Genomic DNA, 27,952 nt, shown 5'->3' with positions numbered 1-27,952 from the left:
GTTTCCATTAGCCAAGATTTAAAATGTTGACATTCATCTACTCATCATGAAGCTGGTTTATACTGTGGCATGATTCGGTATGAAATATGTTGTGAAACCACAGCAGCACCAGATGATAGATTCCAAGTCTTAAGCTAAAGCTGTGAATTTACAGACATTAATAGAAAACAATCAAAACAGGAATAATACATAACCGATGTGTGGGAGAGTATGTGCAGAAAACATTGTGAGGCAGAGAGGGCCTAAAACAAGATGCTAAGTTCTACAGATCCCTTGATATTTAGGAAAATCTATGTTCTACAGATTCCTTGATATTTAGGAAATCCAGACAAAGATAGAGGGATATAAATACAAATGATTTAATACAAGAGAAATAACACATGTTATTAGTTAAATGGGATAGAGCATTGATCCACGTGAACCTTTCTGAGACTCAGCCTGGAAGCAGTATTTTTTTCTAGAATATTGACAATATCATTTAACAAAAAAAAAAAAAAAAAAAAAGGTGGGGGGACTGCAAACTTTTCTCTCATTCTTGAAGATACTGTTATGGAAAAGTCTTGATTTTCCACATGTTCATTTTAGTATGCATTTATTATATTTTGGTTATACTGTAATTATTTCCCCTTTGTATTTAACATTACATGTTTGTTGTTATTCTTTTCTCCCTCGTAGTGTCTGTAATAATACTGTGCTGAGTTGCGTTCCATGTTTGCCAGAGGAATTAACAACTCCACCACCTGAAACTACCACAGCGGCACCCACTTTAGAGACAGTGGAGGAACCAGTGCCAGAAGATGCATGTAGTCGAATGATGGACTTAGCCTTCATAGTAGATGGCTCCTCTAAAATGTCAGAGAAGGGCTTTGAGATGGTGAAAGACTTTATTGTCGCCATCATGGAACACTTTCACATTGATCAGAACAGAATCCGTGTGGCTGCGATGCAATATTCATCAGACCTAAACAAAGGTTCAGCATCACAGTACAAATCGTACGTTACTGATATTTTTCAGCTTATTAATGGCAAAAGGCCATCACAGTTAAAGCAGCTGATTAGGGAAATGAAGTACATTGGAGCAGCTGGTTCTGATATTGGTGAAGCCCTGAAGTTTGTATCAGTCCATATATTCAACAGGGCTCGAAGGTTTAACGCTCCAAAGGTAGTTGTTCTTTTGACAGCCAGCGCCTCTGTACGAGATATTAAGTCTTTACTTTCATATTGGGCCAAACAGAAAATTGTGCTACTGTCACTGGGGATCGGTCCCAACATCAACAAGAAAGAACTTAATCTACTTATAGATCAGTCACTGGAAAAGAGCAGAGCAATCTTCCTAGACAGTTCAGAGGAACTGACCGATCAGGTTAGTGAGATCACATACTATCTGTGTAACCAGGCCGAGCCATTTGTAAGCCAAGTTACTGAACCCCCTGTTCTTCTTACAAAGCCTACAGCTCTTTCAACGGCTGCTGGCACCAAAAGGCTATTTTATTCCACAACCTTACCACCACCAACTAGCATAACCATAGAAAAACAGATTATTGATATGGTCATTGTTATTGAAGGGTCTAAAAATGTAGGCAAAGACGAATTTGAGGAAAACAAGAAGTTTATTGAACAAGTTGTTAACAACCTGGATGTAGGAGAGGAGACCGTTCACATTACAATCTTACAATACTCATATACTGTAACAGTTGAATATTCCTTTACTGATACCCAGACAAAAGAAGAAATCATAAAGGCAGTAAGGCAAATGGAGTTTCAGAATGGTAATGCCACAAATACTGGAAAGGCTCTGAACTATGTGAAGGAGACCACACTAAATACTCCTGAAAGCAACCGGGAACTTGTACCCAACTTAGTTTTCTTGGTGGCAAGCAACCCTGCTACTGATGTTATTACAAAGCCCCCAGACGCAATTAACATTATACCAATTGCCACGACACCCCAAGTAAATGTGAAAGAACTTGAACTCATTGGTAAACCAATTTTGCTGAACAGATATAACATTAGTACAACAATACAGAATGTCCTTAAGGAAGTACAGATCATATCAAAATCATCTACTCTGCAACCAGGTAATGCTTTAAAGGCATGGAATTCAATTTATAGACACAATGTAAGTTAGTAAACATGCAGTGCATGCTTTGTTGGCACAATATATTTACAATTTAGTGTAGAAGAAAAGAAAAAAAAGACAGATATAGTTGCAAATGTTTAGGGTAATGAACTATTGGTGCAAAATAATCTTATTGTTTTGTTTGAAAATAAAACAAGTACGGGTTTTTATTCATCAGGCTTTTTTTCTGCACAAAAATTACTCTGATTTGTTTATCCATTCCTGATAGTAATATCTTAGCCCTCCCATATCAGACATAGTGCCAGGACATCATTCTAGTGACAGAGGAGGTATACTGTTTTTCCTTAATCATCACCTGTCACTTTTAATATCATTTAGTCCACTGTAGACTTCTTTGATACAGGTTACATGAATAAGGCATTGTATGAGAGCAACAGTATCACTACATGGATAATAAACCCTCTGAAGTGCCCTAAGAGTATTTGCAGCACTGAAATCAGAATGTTTGATGGGTTTCCTAATCCCCTAAACCCCTAATCCTATAATCTCCTGGACGTATTGCTACAAGTACAGCTTCAAAAAGTCATTCCTGATCCAGTCTGCAAGGGTTGGTGTTCAAAGAACTGCAGCCTAGGGCAGATACTACCCACTCCTGTTTGATCTGCATGCTTTATCAAAGCTCATGACATTTTTATTTCTTTTGGCATATGTTTTCTTAGGTGGAAACATTATTAATTATGTTTGGCAGAGATTCAAAACATGATAACGAGGTACTGGTAAATATGACAGTGGACCCACTTTTTGTCAAAACTGCTAAGATTTGTTTACTGCAGTTGCAGCTTATCTTCTATTGTTCAAAATGATCAATACACTTAGTTCCCTTTGTCTGTGGCCTCATCAGAAATGATTCCTTTGACCAAGAAACATAGATCTAGATAGAAGAAATCATCACAGTGAAAGCAAAAATTGTATCTGCTATTCAGAAGAGTGTATGGGCCTCATTAAAAATAGTAGCAAGGCCTTGCAGCAAGTTTTGAAGTACTGCAAATCGTTATCACACATGGACTTCCTCATCATTCGTAGTGAATACTTTTCTGTCCAAATAGCATGTTTTTGTTTAAAAATATTTTTAGTGAAATATACATATACTTTTGGCTATAATTTAAAATCACCATCAATTAAAATTCAATCTAAATAAAGACAATTCACCATGTTTGACAAAATATTTTCACAAAGACATGAAAGTGCCTTTTATGCTGACAGATTTTACCAAAATTTCTAAATACATGAAGAAAATATAGAATTGATCAGATCAATAATATTCAAATCTTTTAAGCAGGAAAGTGAAGGATAGCATTTTTGATAACTTGCAGTTAAGATGGAAATGATTTTTTTTCACTAATAGTAAAAATGTGAGCATCTCTAAGAAATAAAGCATTGCCCGACTTTACTAATGATGTAAAACAATCATGCATGAGCCCTTCAGGTCTTTAAGGTTCAGTAGTAAGTTGGACTACATAGGTATATTTCTACAAAGCAACGTGAAGAAGAACGCACAGTTCAGTTAGATTCCTAAGCAAACATCCAGTCCAAACCTAGATCTGTGGAAAGGCTGCTATAGCTGATGAATAAATACAGATCTTTTCTGATGCAGAAGTCATAGATAGGTTGTTCAGTCCTGGGACAATGACTGGTTAGGTCTGTGTCTGTATCTTCCTTCTTGTTATGTTTTTATCTTGCCACTGTCAGCAGAGTCAAGAGCTGGTTCCATTATGATTTGGTCATACAGAAAAGCAAGTGGGATTTAACAAATACTAGTTAAGTACTGTAGAGTAAAGTCACCATAATTATTGGCATCATGTTTTAGCTTGATCCTATAAAGAAAATAGAGTTGGATTATAAAAATATGCTCTTATGTTTAATGTTCAGTAACAAATATTGGGAGTAGCACTGCATTTGTCGTCATTCCAAGAGGTAAAAGACTTTAGCTATGGAGGAATTTCTGTAAGATGATCCTTCAGTATGATAATGAATATTATGTCCCTGCCTGCCAATTTTAACAGATTTATTAGAAGCAATCAATTCAGTAAATCACTGCATAGATGTAAACGGAATAACAGTTTGGGTTTGTTAGCAAGGTTTGTTGCCAAGGTATCTAAGAAGTTTGTATAATGCTGGATGGTATGTTTTAGATCTCACTGGCTTCTGCTACATGCTTGTAATCATCTTTAATGTATCTGCTGTAGCTATCCTATATTGTGCTTTAGTGGTTTAAATAACGGATTTCAGGTACTTATTAGCTTGTATGGGGATAAAGCAGTCCATTACAGAAAGTCTGAATATCTCTTATTCATACTGGGGTAACAGGTGCTATTCCTTTTAACCAGCTGATCCAATATGATGCTCCACTGGGGTAATTTTTCATTACAAGTTCTGTTTAGGTATGGGCGGCTGCAGTGGTGCAGCAATTAGTGTTGCTGCCTCACAGCAAGAGGCTCTCTGGTTCAATCCTCGGCTGGGGTGCCTTCTGTGCAGAGTCTGCATGTCCTCCCTGTGGTCATGTGGGTTTTCTCCAGGTTTCCTCCCACATCCCAAAGACAGCATGCTGTAGGTGGATTGGACACTCTAAATTGGCCCTAGGTGTGTGTGTGTGTGTGTGTGTGTGTGTGTGTGTGTGTGTGTGTGTGTGTGTGTGTGTGTGTGTGTGTGTGTGTGTGTGTGTGTGCGTGTGTGCCTTTTGTGGAAGGTTGGGTGCCGGGCTGGCAACTCAACACCGTAAAACTCCACTGCCAATCATGAGCAGACAGATGATCTGCTTTGGCAACCCCTAACCGGGAAAAGCCAGAAGAAGAAGTTTTGTTTAGGTATAAGGAGCAGAACAGGAATATGCTTCCCTATGTCTGAAATGGAACAGAGCAGGATGCACCAGTTTTTAGGTGTGGAATTTAATGTAGAAGTTTAAATTTTGTGATATTAGTGATATGCCAGATTTGCAGGAGTGGACATTATTAATGTCCTACAAATTGGCTATTAGATGCATGCACAGTGCCTTACAGCTAATTACAAAATGTCTGCCACTGAGTTATTAGTAATCCTATACAAATACTACTCATTCCAGCTCATATATCCCAGTCACTTTATCAGTGCCTTAAAATTTTGCATAATGTTATTGAAATTTGGTCTTAACCTAGTAAGTAGAGTTAGCTTCATAGGTTCATAGTTACGTAATAGACTAGCTTCCCTTCCAGGCCAGTTTCCCTTTTGGTGCTTGAGTTAACCTATAACATTTGGTGTTACACTGGCTTTATGCATCCCATGGTTGATACTTATATATTACCCCTGTCAGAATAACTGGTGTCATACCATAGATAATTTGAGGGGACCAATACATGCAATAAAGCATTTAGGATCCACCTCTGTCCATTAGTAGCATGCGGAGTAGTCCTGGGCTATTTGCCATCCATGGATTCAAGTTGCGCTTGAATATGGACAGGTATGAGGTTTGTGTTACATGGATGAGTAGTCTGTTTTGTGAGAAGGGTTATCCTCTTCAAGATATACCTGTCCATCCAAATCATTCTGTTGATGTTGTAGAAGAGGTTTAGATCCCTAGACTGAGTATTTTTGATCCATTTGACTTGATGATGTGCAGTAAATCCACTAGTAATGTGTTGGAGATGCCTTGCATGCCAAACACAGGTCACCTGTTAGCAGTCTGTAGGAGAACAAGTAAAATGACATTGCTTTGAGTCAGTCCATGTAGGATCTATTGTTTTGACCTTATATACTTTTAGCAAGATATCTCTGTAGGCATTCCAGTTATTGCATGTGTCTGGACAGATAAGGCTGGCCTAACAAAAGCTAAGTAAAGGGTAAAAAATGACATCCCTAGATCTAAACACATTCCCTTTTTATAGAAGATGTGCATATAGAAGGACTTTCTAATGACAATGAACACATGTTGGTCAAAAGTTAAGTCACTGTCTACATAAGTTCCAAAATCCCAAACAAGTGGGTCAGCTCTTAGTGGTGTATCATCATTGTGGTAGTTCCCCTCAGTATATGATTTACCAAGGATATGATCATGCATTTTTTTGATATTTTGTTTCAGTTCATAATTTTTGCACCAGTTATTAATTTGGGCAAACCTTCCTGCAAGATTGTCATTTAGGGATTCAATGACTGCTTGTAGCTTGCAGTCACTTGCAACCTTGGTCAACCAGAGCCCTTTGGTATTGGCTTTTACTTCAGAGAAGTAGACACCAAACAGGAGAGGCTCCAGCTCTGAGCTCTGAGGGCTCCATGCGTGACTGGTCTATTTGTAGCTGTAGCTTCCCCTGTTTTGATTTCCTGCAACATGTTAGACAGCTGGCAGTTTAGTATGTGACATAGGGGTTTATTCCCAATTTATTTAGCTTTTCTGTTATGTCTAAATGGGGGATTGTTTCAAAAACTTTGGCAAGGTTGAGGTATGCAGTGTATACCATTTTACCTTTATCCATTGCAGTCCACCACGGTGAGTAAGCATGACCTGTCCTTGATAAATCCAAACTGACACAAGTCTAGTGTGTGGGGGTTCCCTATGTCCTTATGTATCAGTTCCAGTACTTTGCATGAGACTGGTCAGACTTATGAGTCTGTACTTGCCTTGGTTTGTGAAAGGTCCTCCCTTATGCAGGGAAAAGACTGTAGCTATTCTCCATCAACTTGGTGCGAAACTTTGTATGAAGGGTCAGGTTGAACAATGTTGTTGGGGATGTGGCTAAATCATGCTTCATGCTATTTATGATGCATCCAGAAATATTATCAGGGCCAATTGATGCAGTATTTTTGCTTCTAATAGCACTTTTAGGACTCGGTCATGTCATGTGTGATAGCTGGAGGCAAGCCAATATCAGGTCCATCTCTTGAGAGACAGATGGAGGCAAGAGAGGGGTAAAGTCAGAGGTGAGTTTATCAGCCAGTAGGTTCTCTGTATTTTCTGCCTCAGTGCAGGTAACATCATTCACATTCAGCTCAGCACATTGCTGCATTTCACTTTTGAGATTATGAACTAAAGCGGGTCCTGTGGTTGCTTTTGGTTTGGGTAGCTATTTTAGCTTCAAACTTTGTTTGGTAGATTGTATTAAGCTCCTGAGAAGTTTGTTTATTTCAATAATGAGAGCTCTACCTTTCTGTGAATTATTCTAGTTACTTTTGGTCCAAATTCTCTTCCTTTTATTGTAAAGCTTGTTGATATCTGGGTTTGCCCTCTGCTGCTTCCTATAGGGTACACCTGCATGTATAAAGGCTGTATGCTACATGTAGTTATATGGGACAATAGTCTATATGTCCTAAATATTTAGCTATGAAAAGTTGAAATAATAATGTAACCAGCAGTGAAGACCCATAATGAATCATTATATTGCATTACATTTGCTTGATGGCAGGAAGAAAGAAAACAAATATCAATTCTGCAATTTAAGTGCATTTGTCTTTCTATTTTGCCTTTATCTCTAATTCAGCTGTTTCCTTTTTTACTTGGCCCACATCCCTTTGAAAGCTTCTGTGGATTTTCTCTGCACAATCCATTTATATAGTCCAATCCAATAATCTGCCACCCTCTCTGTGAAGAAATACTACCGTAAACCCATGGAATACTTAGTCATTACAAACTGCTGTCTGTGACATCCTCCTTTCTTCTCTATCCTTTCTATTTGGTATTGCCTCTCCAAATCTCCCTGACATAATCCTGTGCTTCCATATTATCTTCTTCTGGCTTTTCCCGGTTAGGTGTCGCCACAGCAGATCACCTGTCTGCTCATGATTGGCAGTAGAGTTTTACGGTGTTGAGTTGCCAGTCCGGTGCCCAACCTTCCACAAAAGGCACACACACACATGCACTAGTGCCTAGGGCCAATTTAGAGTGCCCAATCCACCTACAGCATGTCTTTGGGGTGTGGAAGGAAACTTGAGCACCCCAAAGAAACCCATGTGACCACAGGGAGGATATGCAGACTCTGCACAGAAGGCACCCCAGCCGAGGATTGAACTGGACAACCTTTTGCTGTAAGGTGACAACACTAACCACTGCAACACCGTGGCCCCCCTGTGCTTCCATATTATATCCCTGCCTATCTCATCTACCGCTTGAGAGGAAAACACAACACTTTTAATAAATGTTTAGTCCATGTTTAAAAGATGTTTGGAAATGATCTGAGTTGACTGTATTTTTAGCATAGAAGAATACAACTTATCTGCAACATATTGATGTAGCCATAAAAGTAGTGCAGTAAGGTTATGTCCTTTGTGATGTGTTTATAGCTTATGTTTTTGATGTCTTTCATTTGAATATTTAAGAGGGCTAGCATAATTTCAGATTCCTAAAAATGTGGAGTCTAATAATGATTGGAGACAGTGTGAAAATAATAGCTAATGTTGCTACTTTTGGTGGTGTTGCCAAAATGAGAAAATGTGCACATATTTATTTATGGTATCAGCTGGGTCTGTTGTAAATCAGCTTAGCAGTGGGTGTCTAGGAGAAGATATCTTGCCTGATGCATATACTCATATAAAGCTATTTGAGATTAAAAGACGTAACCTAAACCAAAGCCTGATGTCATAATATACTTTTCCATAGAATGTGGTCTGAGAGAAAGTTTAGGCTTACAGTAGTGCATTATTTCCCTTCTTGTACAGATGGTTAAGATTATGAAGTGTTAAGCTTCACAGTGTTGTCCAAACAAATGGAAGGTGAAGGAATCAAACCCTGTGCTAAATATAAAGCTTGTTAGGAGCTCATAATCTCAATGCACTGTTTTAACTGCTAGACTGGGAGTGCTTTAATATTTCTGAGATTATGTATGCCCTGCTGAAGTTCATTTAGTAAAAAGTGCTATTCGACAGAGTTCCAAGATTTAATGCAGACTGGAATGAAGTGATGTGAGGCATAGATGCGACTGTTTTCATCATACTGCGAGGTGCATTACTGGCCTAAATGTTTTATACGGAGACATGTCTGGTATCAGTAATGTGCTTTTTATTTAGGATTCCTGAGTTCAGACAAATGGTGTAGTTCAACGAATGGCAGAAATCTATGCAAGTGAAAAGAAAACAAGGCTGAAGGTTAATCAGAGTTAACTTTGTTGGAGAGAACATTGTGCAGCATTAAATAGGGTAGAACAGTGAAAGGTCATTCTTATTCATAAATGGGAACAACTATTAATGTAGCTGAAAAAAATGCTAAAACCACAAGTTTCTCCATGACTTTAGATAGAGAAACAAAACTTACCCAACCCCATAAATTAAAAGAAAATTCCACCCACAAGCACAGTAACACTCCCAAAATAAAATAATATATAAAAATTAAAAACAAATTTCTAAAAAAATCAACAGCATAGATCTGATGTTTTTAAACATCCTAATTAAAAAAATAGATACATGCAGACTTCTAACTCTGTAAAAAGTGTCAACAGTGCATTAAATCTGATGTATTGTGCATCATTTGTATGTACATGGTTGCAAACAGTGCATTAAATCTGATGTATTGTGCATCATTTGTATGTACATGGTTGCAAACAGTGCATTAAATCTGATGTATTGTGCATCATTTGTATGTACATGGTTGCAAGCATGCATGGTATATCAATAAGCTATCCTCAGACACTGAAGTTAATGAGAAGAGATGAAACAGAAATGAAGACATATAATACAATGACATTATTTTAAAAAGGCAGAGCATTTCTTTTTCATGTAAGTAATGTCATTGTATAATATTATATATAATGATTATTTGCAGCTAATTCAAGTTTACCCACCACTGGCTTTGTTTAGTTACTTTGGCTTCACTGTCGTTATTCATAAATTCCAATGCCTTGGATCAACTTATCCATACCCCCACCAGGAGTAGCAATATCCTAGACCTGGACATTATGAACGTGGGTGACCGGTGTTCCACACCAGAGGTCAATTCATTGTTGGTCATGTCTGACCACAAGCTAATCACCCTAGACATCCACATCCCACCCACCCCCCACCCCCATTAGGGAAACCACCGTAAAAAATTTCTCCAAAGCCAACTTCACGCTCCTTAAGACAGAAGTGGCAAACTTCACGATACCTATGCAGACAGACAATAGAGGTACGACTGCTGAATCCTACACAAATACACTTTATAAGCATTTACACACGTGTATGGATCATGCTATCCCTAACAGAACCAAGATGCTATCCTTCAAAAAAAAAGAAGCCAATCTGGTGGACCCCTGCCATAAACAAACTCTACAACAGAAGAAAGAAACTGCTGCAAAAAAAAAGTAAAATCCATGATTGGAGAAACTCCCTGGTCAGCCTCAGTAAGAAGCAGAGATCCCTCATGAAATCCTCTAAAGCTAGTTACGAAAACAAAATTGCCACTGATTCTAAAGACAACAACAAAGCATTCTATAGCTATGTCAAGAATCTCAATGGCAAAACTCAGATCTGCTCTGAGTTACATCACAATGGCACTAAATATACAGAACCAACTGATATTGCCAACATCCTGGCAGATAGGTTCAGTGCTAACTTTACCCCCCTCTCACCCCCTAAACGGCCCATCTCTATACCAGAAGAATGCAAAGTTCCTGTAATCATGGCTGCAAAGGGAAAAACCACACTCTTCAAAGCCAAGAACACAGCATCCATGGGACCTGACAACATCCCAGGCTACGTTCTACATGAACTACAGAATGAACTGGCACGCCACCTAATCACCATGTTCAATCATAGCCTCACCTCAGGCTTCATGCCCACTGAATGGTGCACAGTGATGGTTATCCCACTCCACAAAGGGGGATCCACCATGGACCCCGTGAACTACCACCCCATTAGCCTAACAAGCTTGGTCTGCAAGGCCATGGAACATATCATGGAACTTATAAACAAAGACATTGATAATCTCCAAACTCTGGATCCCACCCAGTTCGGGTTTGTAAAAGGCAGATCATGTCTCCTAAACCTGATAGACTTCTTTGAAGCGGTCACCAAAGCCGTAGATGATGATAAGGTGGTTCACACAGCCTATCTAGATCTTGCCAAGGCTTTTGACACCATCCCCCACTCTGGAATTATAGATAAACTCACTAAACTAGTTATAAATCCCTATGTCACAAGATGGGTTGCCAACTGGCTCACTGACAGAACCCACACTGTGAAAGTAGCAGACTCCAAATCTGACTTCAGACCAGTGACAAGTGGAGTACCACAGGGTTCAGTCCTGAGTTCTCTCCTGTTTGGTATCTACTTTTCTGAAGTACAGGCTAACACAGAAGGTCTTTGGCTAATGAAGTTCTCAGATGACTGCAAACTAGGAGCCATGATCAAAATTCCTAACAATGTGGACATCCTACAAAAGGGCCTCACTGAGACAGATGCCTGGTGTCAAAGCCATGGCCTCAAGCTCAATGCCAAAAAGTGCATTGTCATCCCCTTTGGTAAAAACCCGGTACCCGTGAGCTACCACATAGGTGGTAGTCTACTTAACACTGAAAGTGTGATAAGAGACCTTGGGACACAGGTGGATAGTAGTCTCTCCTTTGATAATCACATCACCACAGTAGTCAGGAAATCCTTCTACGTGGCACACCTCATCACAAAAGGTTTCTCATTCAGGAAAAAAGAGGTCATTGTTCCCCTCTACTCATCACTCATTAGCCCCATTATAGAGTACAATGCCCCTTTTGGTATGTACCTTACAAGACATCTACAAGAACTGGAAAGGTCACAGAAATACCTCACAAAGAGGATTACCGGCCTCAAACAGATGCCCTATGCAGACCTTCTCAAAAAACGTCAGCTTTACTCCATCGCATATCGCCTACACAGAGGTGATCTCTGCCTAACATACAAAGCTATGTCAAACCGAGCTGTTGGACATGCTTCACTTAAAGAAATCCCAATCCCTCTGAGCTACACGCTCTAGGGACCTAAACTTTGTCACCACAATAAACAGAACATGCTGGAGGGATAGATTCCTGTCCCAGAGACTTCCCATACTCTGGAAAAAATTATCTATCTATATCAAACAAAGCTCCTCATTAGCACTTTTCAATAAAAATCTTGATGATTGGATGGGAAATAGGAAATTCACCCCAGGGATCACCTCTGTGGCTCTGCTCGATAGAAGCACAGGAAAATAATTTTCTTGGGTGGCAAAAGCAAGGGTTCCTTTTTGGCTAGGCTTATATAGGCCTTAGAGTCAATAGCTTAGTACCTACCTATAAACCTATAAACCTATTACCAAACCATACTAGACATTGATAAACCCTAGGGCCAAGGTGGTGCAGTGGTTAGCGTTGTCACCTCACAGCAAGAGGTTCTCCCATTCGATTCTCGGCTGGAGCGCCTTCTGTGTGGAGTCTGCATGTCCTCCCCGTAGTTGAGTGACATCTAAAGACATGCAGGTAGATGCATGCGTGAATTGGTGTTGCCTTCTTTAAAGGTTGGGTGTCGGGCTGGCAACTCAGCACCATAAAAATCCACTGCCAATCATTAGCAGACAGGAGTTCTGCTGTGGCAACCCCTAACCGGGAAAAGTCAAAAGACTAGACATTGATAAACCCTGCAATACACACAGCCAAACATTACATATATTATTTAATTACAGCATGACAAGGAATTATGCAAAGAAAATGATAAATAACTGCTTTAGTGGCCATAGCTAATCAAGAAGGCTAGTAGTACACAACTTCCAGATTGTTGTTGTTGTTGTTGTGATACATAACTTCCAGATTGTTGTTGTTGTTGTGATGCATAACTTCCAGATTGTTGTTGTTGCTGTGATAAACAACTTCCAGATTGTTTTTTGTTATGCTACATAACTTCCAAATTGTTGTTGTTGTGATGCATAACTCTCTAACACCACACATAAAATATCAAAATGCAGATTAACCATAACAAGCAAATGAGTAAAGGCACACCATGATATGGAGGCTAAACTAATAACAGGTTTTGCAAAATGCCTGTAAATAATAACAAAAATTAGTGCTTAACCTGCTGCTACATCTTATAAATTCTTATTGCAAAGTGATTAAGAGATAGAAAACCAGAACAGATGAAAAAGTGAAACACACCCAGAGCTTTCAACTGAAGCAACTTGAAGAACCAATAAAGTGTAGTACATGCCAAACATTTTCTAAAAGATAAAAAACACACCCTGTACAAAAAAGTGGGAAAAAATCAATGTTAGAACAACATTGCAAGAACAAATACACTACCAAACAAGATCTAAAAGGGAAAAAAATCATAAAATATATACAAGTACTTTCTACCGGAAACAAACAACTGTAAATTTTAAATATTAACCTACACTACAAAAAATTAAATATCATAGCAAAACTTAAACAAACTAATGTTTTCTAAACTATATTTTATTTAACAAGTATTAATTTTGAACTAATCAGGGTGGACGCAGTGGCGTAGCGGTTAGCGTTGCTGCCTCACAGCAAGAGGTTCTCCATTTTGATTCTTGGCTGGGGTGCCATCTGTGCAGAGTCTGCATGTCCTCCCTGTGGTCGCATGGGTTTCCTCCGGGTGCTCCACTTTCCTCCCACATCCCAAAGACATGCTGTAGGTGGATTGGTCACGCTCAGTTGGCCCTATGTGTAAGTGTGTGTGCCTTCTGTGGAAGATTGGGCGCCGGGCTGGTAACTCAGCACAGTAAAACTCCACTGCCAATCATTCTGCGGACCGTTGTTCCACTGTGGCGACCCCTAACTGGGATAAGCGGAAAGGAGATGATAAAAAAGAGAGTATTGTTGCATAACTTAATTGCATAAGCAAAGAGGTGTTTAAAATAAATATGTGACATAGTATCTGTGGTTCATGTATGGATCATGCAGGCATTTTTTCATGTTTGCTGCACTTGGTCACAACCAAATGCTCACAGGAGTAAATAAATCCATGAATAATCCACACGTGAGCCATGATAAAACATTTCTAAAAGGAGAATTCCAGGCTAAGCCAATGGTTAGTGGTCATTGAGTCAAAGCTTGTTTAATAAAGGAGCAGTAAAACAGTGCAGATCTAAAAGTGGGCATGAACAGTGACATAGCTGTGAATGTCTGTTTAATGATCAGAGAAAGAGAGGGGATAATATGAATGTACAACATTTTCCTTAATTTTCAGAACACAAACTATAATATAAATTGCACAGAATAGCCAGTGCAAGTATAGCTATTTCCACTAGGCAAGGGCAAAAGTATAAACTAGCACAGTTTTTCATCAGACAATATGTACAGTAATAAATGAAAGGCCACTGTGTATTGCAGAAGAGGGGGACAGTGTCTGATACATAATAATTTACCTATACTTAGTTTCATAACAGATTAGTACTACAGTAAGAGCAGGTAATAGCCACTCTAAATAAAGTATTGCAACTATATGCAAAAAGACTGGGGCACAAAAATTAATCTAGAGTTTTTCAGTCCATCATTTTACACCAGTTATTAATTCAGAACAAACCTTCCTGCAAGATTGTTATAAACCCTAAGCTAATTATAGAAGCACAGAGCATTTAAAACTGTTTAAAATCAGAATATTATTAGAAATCTTCTAAACCGTATAAATCTAGTGCATCTTGTTCTATTGTTTTTATTTGTTTGCTTGTTTGTTTGTTTGTTTGTCAACAAGGTAGATGAGCTGGTCCAGGAGCCATTTCATAACAGCTGTCAAACAATTAAGACAATGCAAACAAAATGGCAAAGGCTGTACATGTAATATAAGTCAAAAGCAACACATTAAAAGAAACTTAGTGTCAAATGATATGTCATACCTCTCAAATTCTGCACAAAGCATAAAAGTGGCAAGACAGGGTCTAAAATCAAGGGCAACTTTTTAAAAGTATTCTAATTCTCTTAAAAAGTTAAAAGAACAAAATGTATTTGCATGAGTATATGTTTTTGAACAGTAATAAATATGAAACTCTAAGGTTTGGCATTATTGACTGACTAATCGTAAATGATTTACCAGAAAACCAAAACACTTACAAGAGACAGGGCAAAAATATACAGCAAAATCAGGAACTTTTTGCAAAATTCTGGACAATTGAGAGGCATGGGATGTATACAATTTACATGTAAGGTGATTCATGGAAATAGCGCAGTATTAAGGAAACAGCTTCCTCAAAGAGTGTGTTATGAGAAAGATGACAGAATTTAGAAAAAAACTGATTTGATAATATATATAAACAGGATTATGTATAATCAATCAGATTTCAGGTGCTCAAAGAAGATGTGAAAAATGTAGACATTAAGGTAAATAAATCCATAATCATAGTATTTGGAGTATAAAGGGGATTAGCAACAGACTTTGATGCAAGTTCTTGTGTAAACTTTTGTATTCCTAAATAATTTTCTAAAGCCTAGGTAATTAATATATTTTTTTATCTTGAATAATATTCTTCCATCTGGCAAATGCTAATTTAGATGAAGCTTGTTCAGCAACTCTACATAGTAAAGGGAGCATATCAGTGTTGCACTGAAAAATTTAAAGTATTTCCTGCCTTTAGTTTGTTTGGTAGTAGTAGACAGAATATAACGTCAAACCGTTTAAAAATCAAAGAATTGCTCAGAAAATTTGTTCTTCCTGTGGTACCTCTCAACTGTACAGATTTTTGCAGAATGTCCTGATTTTTGCCTCATATTTTTGGTCTATTTCTCATAAAATTGTGGTTTTCTGACTAATCTCTGGCAAAACTTTAAGGACCGAAGTCAGTAAACAATGGCAAGCAATTGAATTTCAGACTTCATATCCTTCAGAAAAAATTCATGATAATGCAAAACCTGTTATTCTATCAACTTCCTAAGTTTAGAAGAAAAATATTTAAAAAGTGTCCCTATTTTTGGTCCTTTGTCCCCGTGTTTTGTGGCTTTGTCTATATATTTTTTCTAACAGGTTGAGAGGAGTGACTGTGGTCACTATAATCACTTTTCAGAAAGCCATGAAGTTAAATGCAGTGAAAACTGGAGAACTTGTCAAGCTAATAAACAGATTGTTTGCAAATGCTGTTCGATCTGTGTTCAGAGTTGATTCCCCTTTATAATCTTGAAATACTGAAATCTCGAATTTCAGTATCTCTAAACCATAAAGGTGAATTCACAAAATACCAACAGCCCAAAAACACACAGCATACACCGCACCACACATACACCACAATACCCACAGTACAAAACAAAAAAACACACAAAAACATAACACCACACATTCACAAACCTACACTACAAATAAGAAGGCGGGAAAGCCCCCCCCCCCGCACCCCCCACTTATATATACTAACTCAGAGATTGCACAAGCAGAAAAAGAAAGTAAACTCACACCCAGACATTCTACAGTCTCTCGCACACACACACACACACACACACACACACACACACACACACACACACACACACACACACGCACACACACACACACACACACACACACACACACACACACACACACACACACACACACACACATCACACATATACAAACACCAACACATCCAACACTTACACATTCATACTTTCACCTGCCTACCCTAACCCATATGTACAACTTACAAACACACTCACATACACTCAAACTCCCACCCAAAACCCTTACAAAACACTCACACCTTAAATTCCACCTAAATCCACACATGACACCGGACAACATCCACACAAAATACCGCACATAACGTAGTGTAAAGCCATAACCACAAATTCAAGATATTCGAATTCGCGATTATGCACTTTCGCTATTTTAAAAATTCGCCTTTATGGTCTCAAGATAGTGAAATTCGAGATTTCAGTATTTTGAGATTATAAAGGGGAGCTATATATATATATATATATATATATATATATATATATATATATATATATATATATAAATATAAATACTCACCACCACTTCATCCAACTCACTCTAAAATTTTTCTTTGTCATCCATCGCACATCCAACTTGCAGAATATATGCACTAACAACATTCATCATCACACCATCAATTTCCAGCTTCATAAACAACACTCTATCTGACACTCTTTTCACCTCCAAAACACTCTTGGCATACTGTTCCTTCAGGATAACCCCCTACCCCATTTCTCCTCCCATCCACACCAAAATAAAACAATTTAAACCCACCTCCAATACACCTGGCCTTACTCCCCTTCCATCTGGTCTGTTCCACACACGATATATCAACCTTCCTTCTCTCCATCATATCAGCCAGCTTTCTCTCTATACCAGTCATACTGCCAACATTCAATGTTCCTACCCTCACTACCACACTCCTAACCTTCCTCCTCTGTTCCTGCCTTCGGGCAAATACACATATAATACAATACGCTTTCATTCTCAGTAATGCAACAAATTCATCAGCCCTAACAAACAATGACCTTGCTTCCTTATTTAAGATAGGAAACTCACATGGCCATATTTATTGTGTTAAAACAAGACAAATCCTGCAAAATAACCTAATGTCACCTAAAAAGTTATAAAATGTTAAGTAGCAATGTGGAAAATATTATGCTTTTAAAAATACAGGAATGACATTTTTGAATTGCCTTTATAACGAATAAGTTGAAAACAGACAACTGAAACAGTCTTCTTGTTACAAAGGCTCTCCCCTAGAATATTAAAACCATTCAGCTTTTAATTTTAAAATACTGGCAATTAATACTGAATCATTAAGACCTGAGCATTGTGTAGCATCTAGCAAGTTTTATTCTTGTATTTTTTTAAATATATGACATTTTCCATATTGTTACTTAACTTTCTACAACTTTTTAAGTGACATTGTTATTTTGCACAATTTGTCTAGTTTTAAAACAGTAAATGTGGTCATGTGGCTATTCCATCTGATATAAGTAAGTGATGTCATTGTTTATGTTACATCTGAGTAAGCTCTTGTGATATTGAAAACGAAACCACTTTACCTACTAAAGTGAGTCCATCTGATGTTTATGCTGACTTGTGTTTTTTTATTATTCTTATGACCACACAGCTCAAAGTAATGCCAACTCAGTTATTAACAATTTGTATACAACGATCTACGTAATTAATAGCAGTATGCATCCTTGGAGGAATACCTGGTTACTCGTATTATGGATTTACTAATAAATCAATGCATGTGCTATGACAACTTGTCTTACTAAGGTATAAGACTCCCTTGTTAGTACACCAAGGATGGAAATATATTAGCTTTTATAAGTAATATAGGGAGTGATGCTAAGAGTTTTCAGCTCCAATACATTTTGAATGGGTCATAATTATCATTGAAAATAATTGCAAAGATAACTCACGTTTTGCATCAAACATTGTAAAATGTGATATTGTATATGGCGTAGACATTATTGCAATCACTAAGGGTTTGTTGTTTACATTTGTGATGGAATGTATGACAATACCTTCTTCCAGTAACCTAGCCTTGTGTATAGACAAGCCTCAGCAGTATACAATACCAAATTATTTCAGCAAGGAAGCTCAGTTACCCTTTTGGAATTGGATGTAGGACTTTAGCTGCCTCCAATAACATAAATGGTGGAACCTCTAAAATGTTGGACTCATGTTTGGACTTATATGAGTAACTACTTGAATTGGTATATTACTCTACACCCAACCTCTTTTGAAATTTAACACAAGATCTTCACTGAAATATTTACCAACATAGACCACAACAAAGCATATATAAGCAGAAATATGAAATATGAATAATGTATTGTGTATGCTTACAGCACAATACAAACTGCTTACTCTAAAACTCAAGGTGACACTACAAACGTATGACAAGTTAAACCAGGAAAAAAAATTCTCACAGTGCCTATTGCTTTTGTAATAACCAAGAATTATTCATATGCATGTTCCCTGTCTTTGACTTTAGAAAATATCACTGAAGAGTCCTATTGTGAGCAAGCTTTGCCAGTATACACTAAATTATTTCAGTAAGGTGGGCCTGATTGCCCTTTTGGAATCAGGTGTAGGGGTCTGCCACTCCCCTTCAGTATAAGCTGAATAGGGACTGGAGTAGTCCTAGCCTTTGGGCTCAGATTTAGAGTAACACTCCAAATTGGTTATGCTACTCCACATCCAAAACCTTTGGAATTTACGCCATAGAGAAGTAATCAACAAAAAGCAGCTTTGTTACTTCATATGACTTTAAACTGTGATACATTACAGTTTTCAGCAAGAATAAAAATGACTCAATGTTTCTTGTGACATTATTAACTGTATCAACAAACAAAAGTGACTTAACACAAGTTCTCTGAAGAGTTTAGATTACAGACATTTGCGAGAATGATATCTGAATATGAAATAGTGTTATTTGTTGAAAAGGTTAAGAAAACCGTATGACAGAGTCACTAGGTAAACAAATATATCACAGATTCGTTAGTAAAACTGAGAATACGACTAGGCCAAATGTATTAATCAAATCATGAAAACTAAAACTACCGAATTAAGCATCATTCTCACCAAGTACCATGTATTTGTTAATTTCGAGAAAGCTGTGATACCGTTATTTGAGACATTCCATGGCCTCTTTATAACAGATGGTCTGTTTGCTAACATGTTTACTGGGGCTTTTTCCAAACCAAACGTTATGACTCAGCTGTGGATATTCAGCAGGAGTTTTGGAATTAATTTCTTCATCAGGGATCATACACGAGTGTCACTTTACAATAAAGGCTGTGAATGAGACAGAGAGAGAGAGACATGACAAATATGTGGCAGACAGTGAAGGGTGTATGTACCACCTTTATCATTCTTGTAAGAAAAGCGCAGTCCAGGTCTGAACTGTCTGCAAACAGCTACAGTTAACTTTGAACCTAACACCACTCTTAAGTATTCAACTGCGGTACCACCTTTATCATTCTTGTAAGAAAAGTGCAGTCCAGGTCTGAACTGTCTGCAAACAGCTACAGTTAACTTTGAGTATGTATCTACCTGTTTGAGCCAATATTCATTTGGCTTGTAAGCAGCCCCCCCCCCCACCACACACACACACACACACACACACACACACACACACACACACACATCTTCCACTTTCTCTTATTCCCTTCTGTTAGCAAATAGTATCCATAACTGATCAATACTGTGTCTTTGTTACTTTAAACTGTGACCACAGTAGCCTACTGATACAAGGTTATCCTGTTTTTCCACCTGAGAAATTAAGAAATTATTTACAGTTTCAGAGCAGTCCTTGGTAAATTGTGATTGTTTCTTAACGCATACTTGTCTTTGCTTTGGCTCCTTAGCAGCAGTACAAAGAACTGCCTGCTCACACCCTTGTTCTTCCCTCCCCCTTCCCTGTTTATTACCTTAAGACAATCCCAAAGTTAATAAATATTACCTGTGGCAGGCACCATTTTTAAAACTACAACCACCCTTGTCACTATCATATGTTCATTTATCAGTTAACTCTGTTAACTGATTGTTTCCAGCCCCCTCATACGAGCAACTAACAGGGTCTCTACCTGCTTTGCTTCCCACCCTGCCCCCTATTTCCTCCCACCCCCAGTGGTCCCATCTTTATTTGCACTCAAACCCCTCCCATCTTTCCAATAGCCAACCACAGCGCTAACCCAACACTACCTCCTCCATCTTCCCACTACTATCACACCTCCTCGACTAACATGTACAAGCATACCTTACCTATGCTCACTGCATGCACTCTCCTTGCATATCTTACATCCTACCAAAGCTCCATCATTCCCCCACTCAACCACTACCACTGTACTACTACTCACATCACGACTCATATCTCACCCACACTCAGCTCCCCTCCCACCAGCTCAAGAACCATCCCTATGCACCCCCCACATATTCTACCAACTATATTACTCAAACATAAAGCATCCCTACAACTTAACATAGTAACCCTCCCACCATACCTATTACCCACAGAGCACAATCATAAAGTTTCCCTTATAAACACACACATTCAAAAACTGAGAAAACTAATAATCTCATGCATATCAAAACTAACCCTAAGTGGAGACATCCACCCCAACCCTGGCCCTACCATCTCCAACCCAATCCTCATAATCAGACTAGAAACCACAACTTCTCCCATATTACAGCCAATAGAAAGCCAAGTGACTTCCTTCTACTAAGCCTAAATATTAAAAGTATATCCAACAAAGTCCATGAACTCCATGCCACCATAGACTTGTACTCCCCAGATATAGTCATCCTGACAGAAACCTGGCTAAAACCTCACATTACCAGTGAGCAAATACTCCCTATAGGTTATGGCATACTAAGAGTAGACCGGCTAAACAAAAAAGGAGGTGGTGTAGCTATAATATTTAAACAGCATCTAAACATCCAGATCTTAAAATCATCAGCTCCACAAATAGGCAGTGAAGAAATAATATATACCAACCTCAAAATAAACCAAAATAAAACCATCAACATAATTGGATGCTACTTCCCACCTGGCCAAAACATCCCTCCACTAGAAAACCTCCTCAGCTGGTCTACCCACCATCTCCCCCAAGAAACTATCATTTTAGGTGATTTCAATATTGACTGGCAATCCTGTTCTGGCAACAATCCAACCCATCATGTACACCTTCATGGCTTCACCCAACTAGTCCAGTCACCAACCAGGATAAATAAAAAACTCCAGCAAGCACACTACCCTGGATTGGATACTAGTCAGTAAGAGCCCCCAGTCATATATAACAGGCTGCTTATCAGATAGCCTCAGTGATCACTCCCCAACATTCCTACTCAAAAAAAAAATATACCAAACTAAACCTGTCATCTACCGTCAAATATGTAAAAAACTAAACTTTAACCCACTCACATTCATCTCATCCCTCAAAGAATGTAACTGGTATCCTCTAAAGTACCTCAGTCTAGATGACGCAGTTGAATTTTTTATTATTTATTTATTTATTTATTTTACATTTGTTTAATTTGTTTTTAATACTACCTTCCTGAACATCCTTAATTACCATGCCCCCATAAGATTTTCCAGAACCAAAGCACAATCCTCCCCATGGCTACAGAAAACCACTAAGTCAGAAATGAAAAACAGGGATAAAGCCTGGGAGCACTGGCACAAAAACAAAACCCCCTCAACTAGACAGAAATTCCTAGAATTACGCAATAGAGTCAAAAAGCTAATAAAACAGGACAAATTCCAATACTACCAGTCTGCCCTAGACTCCTCACAACACAGCCCCAAACAATTCTGGTCCTCCATAAACTCCATCCTCCACCCAGGTAAAGTCAGTACCCCTCCTTCTAACATCCCTCACTCCTCAGAAAATATTGCTACCTCATTCAACACACACTTCACCCAAACCATACTATCACTAGCTAAACAACACAACCCCCTTCTCCAACCCACACCTTCAACTAGTAATCTCCCCACTGCCTTCTCTTTTTCTCCTGTACCTATCTCCAACATAAAAAATTCTTAACTAAACTTAAACCTACCAAATTAGCAGCAGACAACCTCCCAAGTGAATACCTACAAATCGCAGCTGATGCTCTGGCCTACCCAGTACCCATCTTGATTAACCGATCTCTGTCAGAAAGTTACATTCCCACACTGTGGAAAGTATCACATATAATTCCCCTCCACAAAGGCGGACCCTCCACAGAACTAACCAATTACCGTCCCATAGCTATTCTCTCTTCACTCTCCAAAATACTAGAAAGATGCATACACATTCAGGTCTCAGACTACCTCCTTACTAACAACCTCCTTTCCAGTACTCAGCATGGTTTCCAACCAAACCATAGCACCACCATTGCCTTACTCTCCTTTACTAACACTATCCTTCAGCATAAAAACAATGGCTATCTCTCCTCTGCTACTTTCCTAGACCTATCTAAAGCATTTGACATGGTCCCACACAAACAACTTATCTCTGTCCTCAATAACCTATCCTTCTCACAATCAGTCACCAACTGGTTTCAGAGTTACCTGTCTGACCACCAACAATCCGTTGTATGGCATAATGACATATCTCCCCAACTACCTGTCTCCATAGGGGTTCCCCAAGGATCCATCCTTGGACCCCTACTCTTCTCTGTTTACACCAATAATCTAGCCTCTGCCACCAAACATGGCACACTCATACAATATGCAGATGACTCAACCATCATCTGCTCAGCCCAGTCCCTACCAAAACTGCAAAAAGTCACACAGGAAGCCTTTTCCTCTGTTGAAACATGGTTATCTGATGCCCAATTAATACTCAACCCAAACAAAACTAAACTACTCATCTTCCAACCCACCAAACATACTCAGAACAACTCTCACTTTAACATCACAGCAAAAGACAACACCACTATATATCCAACTGAACACACCAAATTGCTAGGAGTGGAAATAGACAATAAACTAAAATTTGACATTCACATATCCATGACCATAAAAAAGTCCACAAAAAACTAGGAGCGTTATACAGAAATAAGCAATTTCTCACCAAAGCAGCAAAGATTTCAATAGCAAATTCCCACCTTATCTCCACGCTACTTTATGCCTCTCCAATATATACCAACCTAAGGCAATGCAATCTAAACAATCTAGAGACCTGCTACAACAAAATCGCCAAATTCGCCACAGGGGCATCCTACCGTAGTCACCACTGTCTCTCACTTGCTGAACTGGGCTGGCTTGAACTCCCTCATCTCCTTCAGTGGTATCAACTCTCACTCGTCCACAAACTAGTAAACCATCCACTAAATGTCCCATCCCTCCAGAATCTACTCCAACCCTATCGCACCACCAGACCACTAAGATCCAGCAACAAAAATCACTTGCAGATCACTAAAGCCAATAACTCTGCTGGTGAAGCACAATTCTCTTGCGCCATAGCCAAATTATGGAACTCACTCCCACCCACAATTACCTCCATACCATCATGCACCCACTTCAAAACTTTACTAAAAGCACACCTAAAAACATGCTGGCTATGCCCTTGCAACTCCCACTCTAATATCATCCACCCCATCCAACCACTACCTTTCTTTCCACTCCACTAACTACCTTGATTATAGCAAGCTCAGATGCTCATAAGCCTAGTACTTACTATACAGCAGGAACTTCTCATTGTAACATTTGTTAATGTCTGTTATGTACTTCACAGATAAAGATTCTAGTTGCTACTGATGTACTATGTTCTTTATCTGTAAATATGTTGTAAGTAATTGCTATGTTAAATTGTTAATCACTATGTAATCCAATGTAACTACTGTCTGTTTATTTTAACTGTGGAGCTTTTCTCCCCGGGCCTCCGCTGAAAATGGACCTACATCCAGTCGGACACTCCTGATCAACAAATTTAAATAAATAAATAATAAAATAAATGTAAAAATGGAATAGCTATGTGTGACACAGTCACACACAGGAGTCTAGATTTAGGTTTGTCAGAATACAGACTGGAAGGAATTTACAATGGAGGACAGAAGATTTCATTTTAAGATGTTATGTAATAAATTCTTTGCTGAGCTACTAAATTGTTTAGGGATGAAGGCATTACAGCGGTATAGGTTTGCATGGATTTAAAAACATTTAGAAGGGTTATAACATTTACAGGCTAATACCTCAAGAACAGTGGCCCTTAAATCCAAATAAAGGAACCAACAGATTGTCTTTGTATTAGTTAAGAGGATGCATAATACAAACAGTAGTAGGTTTGGAATGAATTGGTGTAGATAAAGGATTAATTAATGAAGGTGCTGGGACAGGTCTGCCATCGAACTACACCAAGCATCAGCTTATAAGCTGTCTATCTCCAAGCAAGTCACCTAACCAGAGACTGACAGCTGTGCTTCATAGTCCCATCCATGCAAAGCAGGCTAAACATTTAATCCACAGACTGGGAAATGTTTTTTAATTAATGACTGTTAGAAATATTAACAATGATGATCTTAAACAAATGCTCAAGTTCAGCAAACACAAAACATTTCCTAGTTTACTATTCCTGAACTGTAGTGGACTACAATGTTACAGAGAGTGGTCAATAAAAGCAATACATGGGCTACAGTATGCCTGACAGTCTGGTATAGGTAATTTAAGTGCCAGCTTGTATTATTTACTAATTCTGATTATGACACGTAGGCAGTAACTTACAGTTATTAGTGTCTCTGTTGTAACCTGATTTTGCTAATGATCTTTTGTCTCACATCTCCTCTACTTCCTTTTTCTCGCTCCAACTTCTTTTAGAAGCCCCATGCAAGAAACCAATGGATGTCATATTTCTGTTGGATGGAAGTTCTATGGTGAGCTCAGATGACTTTGAAGAAATGAAAAACTTTGTAAAGTTATTCATCAAAGGAGCTGATATAGGTAAGTGAATGAAAAGAAGTTGACTTCAGAATATTCTGGAAAAGAGCAGCATCCACCAGTTATCAACACAATTATTCACATTAAATGAACAATGATCACATTTTTACTAAAGGTAGCATGCTCATAGTAGTATTCATTTAGTAGTTAACAATCAGATTTTTTTTTTCATTTCTTTGTTCCCACTCTCAGTTGATTATCAGCCTCCCCACCTCTTGGGCTGAGGAGGGGACGTGCAAGTAGTCTTCCCCCTCTTCTTGAAGTATAGGGGGTGGTTTTTCCAGTCTCCTCTGAGGTAATTGCACCACTATTATACCCCTGAGTGTACACATCCCTCCCTCCCTCTCTAATTCCCAAGAGAGGTAAGTGGATCATATCCACACATTAATCACCCTCCCTGAATGGCTCGTCAAGTGCATAATAATGTGATATTTTTAAATGTTCATTATTTATTTATTGCTTTTACAGGTATCATTATTTGTTTTCATACTGTGAAAATGGTGTAATGCTATTATGCAGTATATTAGCAAAGATAGTTTTATTTTGAAGAAAAATGTATTTATTGTAAGTCTGGAAAACTGTACAAATATACATAATGTTGAAATGAACATTTTTACTAGTAGCATCATTATATAATGTGCATAACAGATTTTTTAGTAGATGGGACATTGCAATTCACTCTAAAAACTTGAAAAAGACAAGTTTGTTAAGTACCTTTCTGATGTCTTATAAGGTAATGAGAGGTCATTCCCTCACACTACTGGCATTTTATGGAATTTGGCCCATAGTAGATGTAAATGCAGGCCCTGCTAGTTACCTAAATAAACAGTGAATTGTAGTACCTTATAATTAAATCTCATGTATAAAAGACTTACTCTGAACTTAATGAAATTAATATATAGAGTGATTATAGTAGAACATTTGGGGCCAGATTACATTATGATTAGGGTAGTGTAGAAGAGCCTCCACCATCCTGTTTTGCTTCCCCAGTTTTGAATTATAACCCCCTCTACCCTTATATGACATCATACCTGGGGATGGGGTATGTCCCACACAATACCTGAGAATGCCAAGCTACAAAATGCAAAGGATTTGCCTTACATCAGGAGCAGTCAATGCCAATCCATCCAGTTCTACTGTAATGAATTTAAATTACCTGTTCCTGGTATAGCCCAGTCTATGCTCAGGTCAGAGCCATAGCAGGGTCACCAAGTCCATTCAAAATCATGAGACACTGCAACTTCACCTGTATGACAACACTGGTACTGCCGGCACTGATTATATACTAAGAACAAATGGAAGGAAATAATAAGATATATTTTATTAATATGAATTTGCAAATAATGCAAATAAGTGTAAATAAGAAGAGCTCCTACTCTTTTTGATAACTGCTTGGGCTGTGGTTTAACACCTCATCTGAGAAAGAAAACAGCCATGGGAGTGCAGAACCCCTGTTATACTCCACTGCATTGTTAACAGTAGACAGTTAAACCAACTAGCTGTTGTGAGAATGCAACCCATACACACCAAAAGGGCAGTGCACTATTTGCTGAATTACTGAGACTGGAGGATGCCATGCTCTTCCTGGCACTTAAAACACAACACAAATGAAATGCATTTTTAAAACATAAGTTCTGTGAACCTGGATGGGGTAACTGCAGTGTGCTTCTCTATCAGTAAACACATCAGTATCACCTCCATCTTCCTGTTAAAACAAATATGGAAAACAGAGCAATGTCATGCTAACTGTAAGGTTACATCACTATTCAGAGTGAAACTTGGAATTATTAGATGGCTGGGCAAGTAGATTCTTCACACAAAAGCTTCAGACCCCCACCCTGGGGCAGAGCAAATTGACTGTAAATAAATAAATAAACAAATAAAATGTGCTGTATAACAGTGCTCTACAACTTTGTAAGACTTTTACCCAGAGTTATAGTTTGTCAAATACATTTGTTAAAAATTGTACCTTAGCTCTGAAAATCATTTACAAATGATCTTAGACATTAAATGCATGATTTGTTTACATTTAAAAATGGGTGTTCTGGGATGTTCCTGAATGAATGGAGAAGGGTGCTCCCAGATGCTGGGCCTTGTTCAGAAAAGGCAATCCACTCTCTTCTGTAAAGGCAAAAAAGTAGTCTTTGTATCACAGCTGTACCATGCTGATGTAAACATAATGAATATTTTGACTGTGAGGTGAATGTTTTCTAGATAACGGGGTGGGGGGGAGTAACTGCCAAGTAATTCTTTATGCACAGATAGGTCTGGTATGAGCAATCCATATTGTAATAATATCAGAACATATGCCTATGAATATTTGTACCTTAATGTCTGGGGGAATATGCTAAAAATGACATGACTGGGAGTATGCACTGGTAAAAGTAAATAGATGTTCGTAAATTTGGTTCATTCTAAAATTTCTGTGCTGGTGTGTCGGAATATTCTCATCAAGAATCTGCTCTGATGAAAATGTCCTTATGTTACTTCAGAAGTTATTCTCACAAATTGAATACAAAATGTCCAGTTCAGTTAAGAAAAAAAATATTATTCCGTGGTATTTGTGTCTTATCAGAGAA

The 27,952-nt window shown here is 38.3% G+C and overlaps 1 protein-coding gene across 1 annotated transcript in view; it reads left to right on the top strand.

The window, feature by feature from the left end:
- Window positions 1–27,952, top strand: part of VWF (von Willebrand factor) — a 749,192-nt gene that overhangs the window by 370,178 nt on the left and 351,062 nt on the right. Inside the window, exons 28-29 of the mRNA XM_044087471.1 lie at window positions 676–2,078; window positions 25,254–25,376. Coding sequence (XP_043943406.1) covers window positions 676–2,078; window positions 25,254–25,376 — 1,526 coding nt within the window. The remainder of the gene's footprint in view (window positions 1–675; window positions 2,079–25,253; window positions 25,377–27,952) is intronic.

Source organism: Protopterus annectens, chromosome 11.part0 (genome assembly GCF_019279795.1).
Source record: "Protopterus annectens isolate FY-2018-M chromosome 11.part0, PAN1.0, whole genome shotgun sequence".
Taxonomy (NCBI): Eukaryota; Metazoa; Chordata; order Ceratodontiformes; family Protopteridae; genus Protopterus; species Protopterus annectens.
Note: the sequence above shows the minus strand (reverse complement) of the source record. Positions and strands in the feature narration are given on the sequence as shown.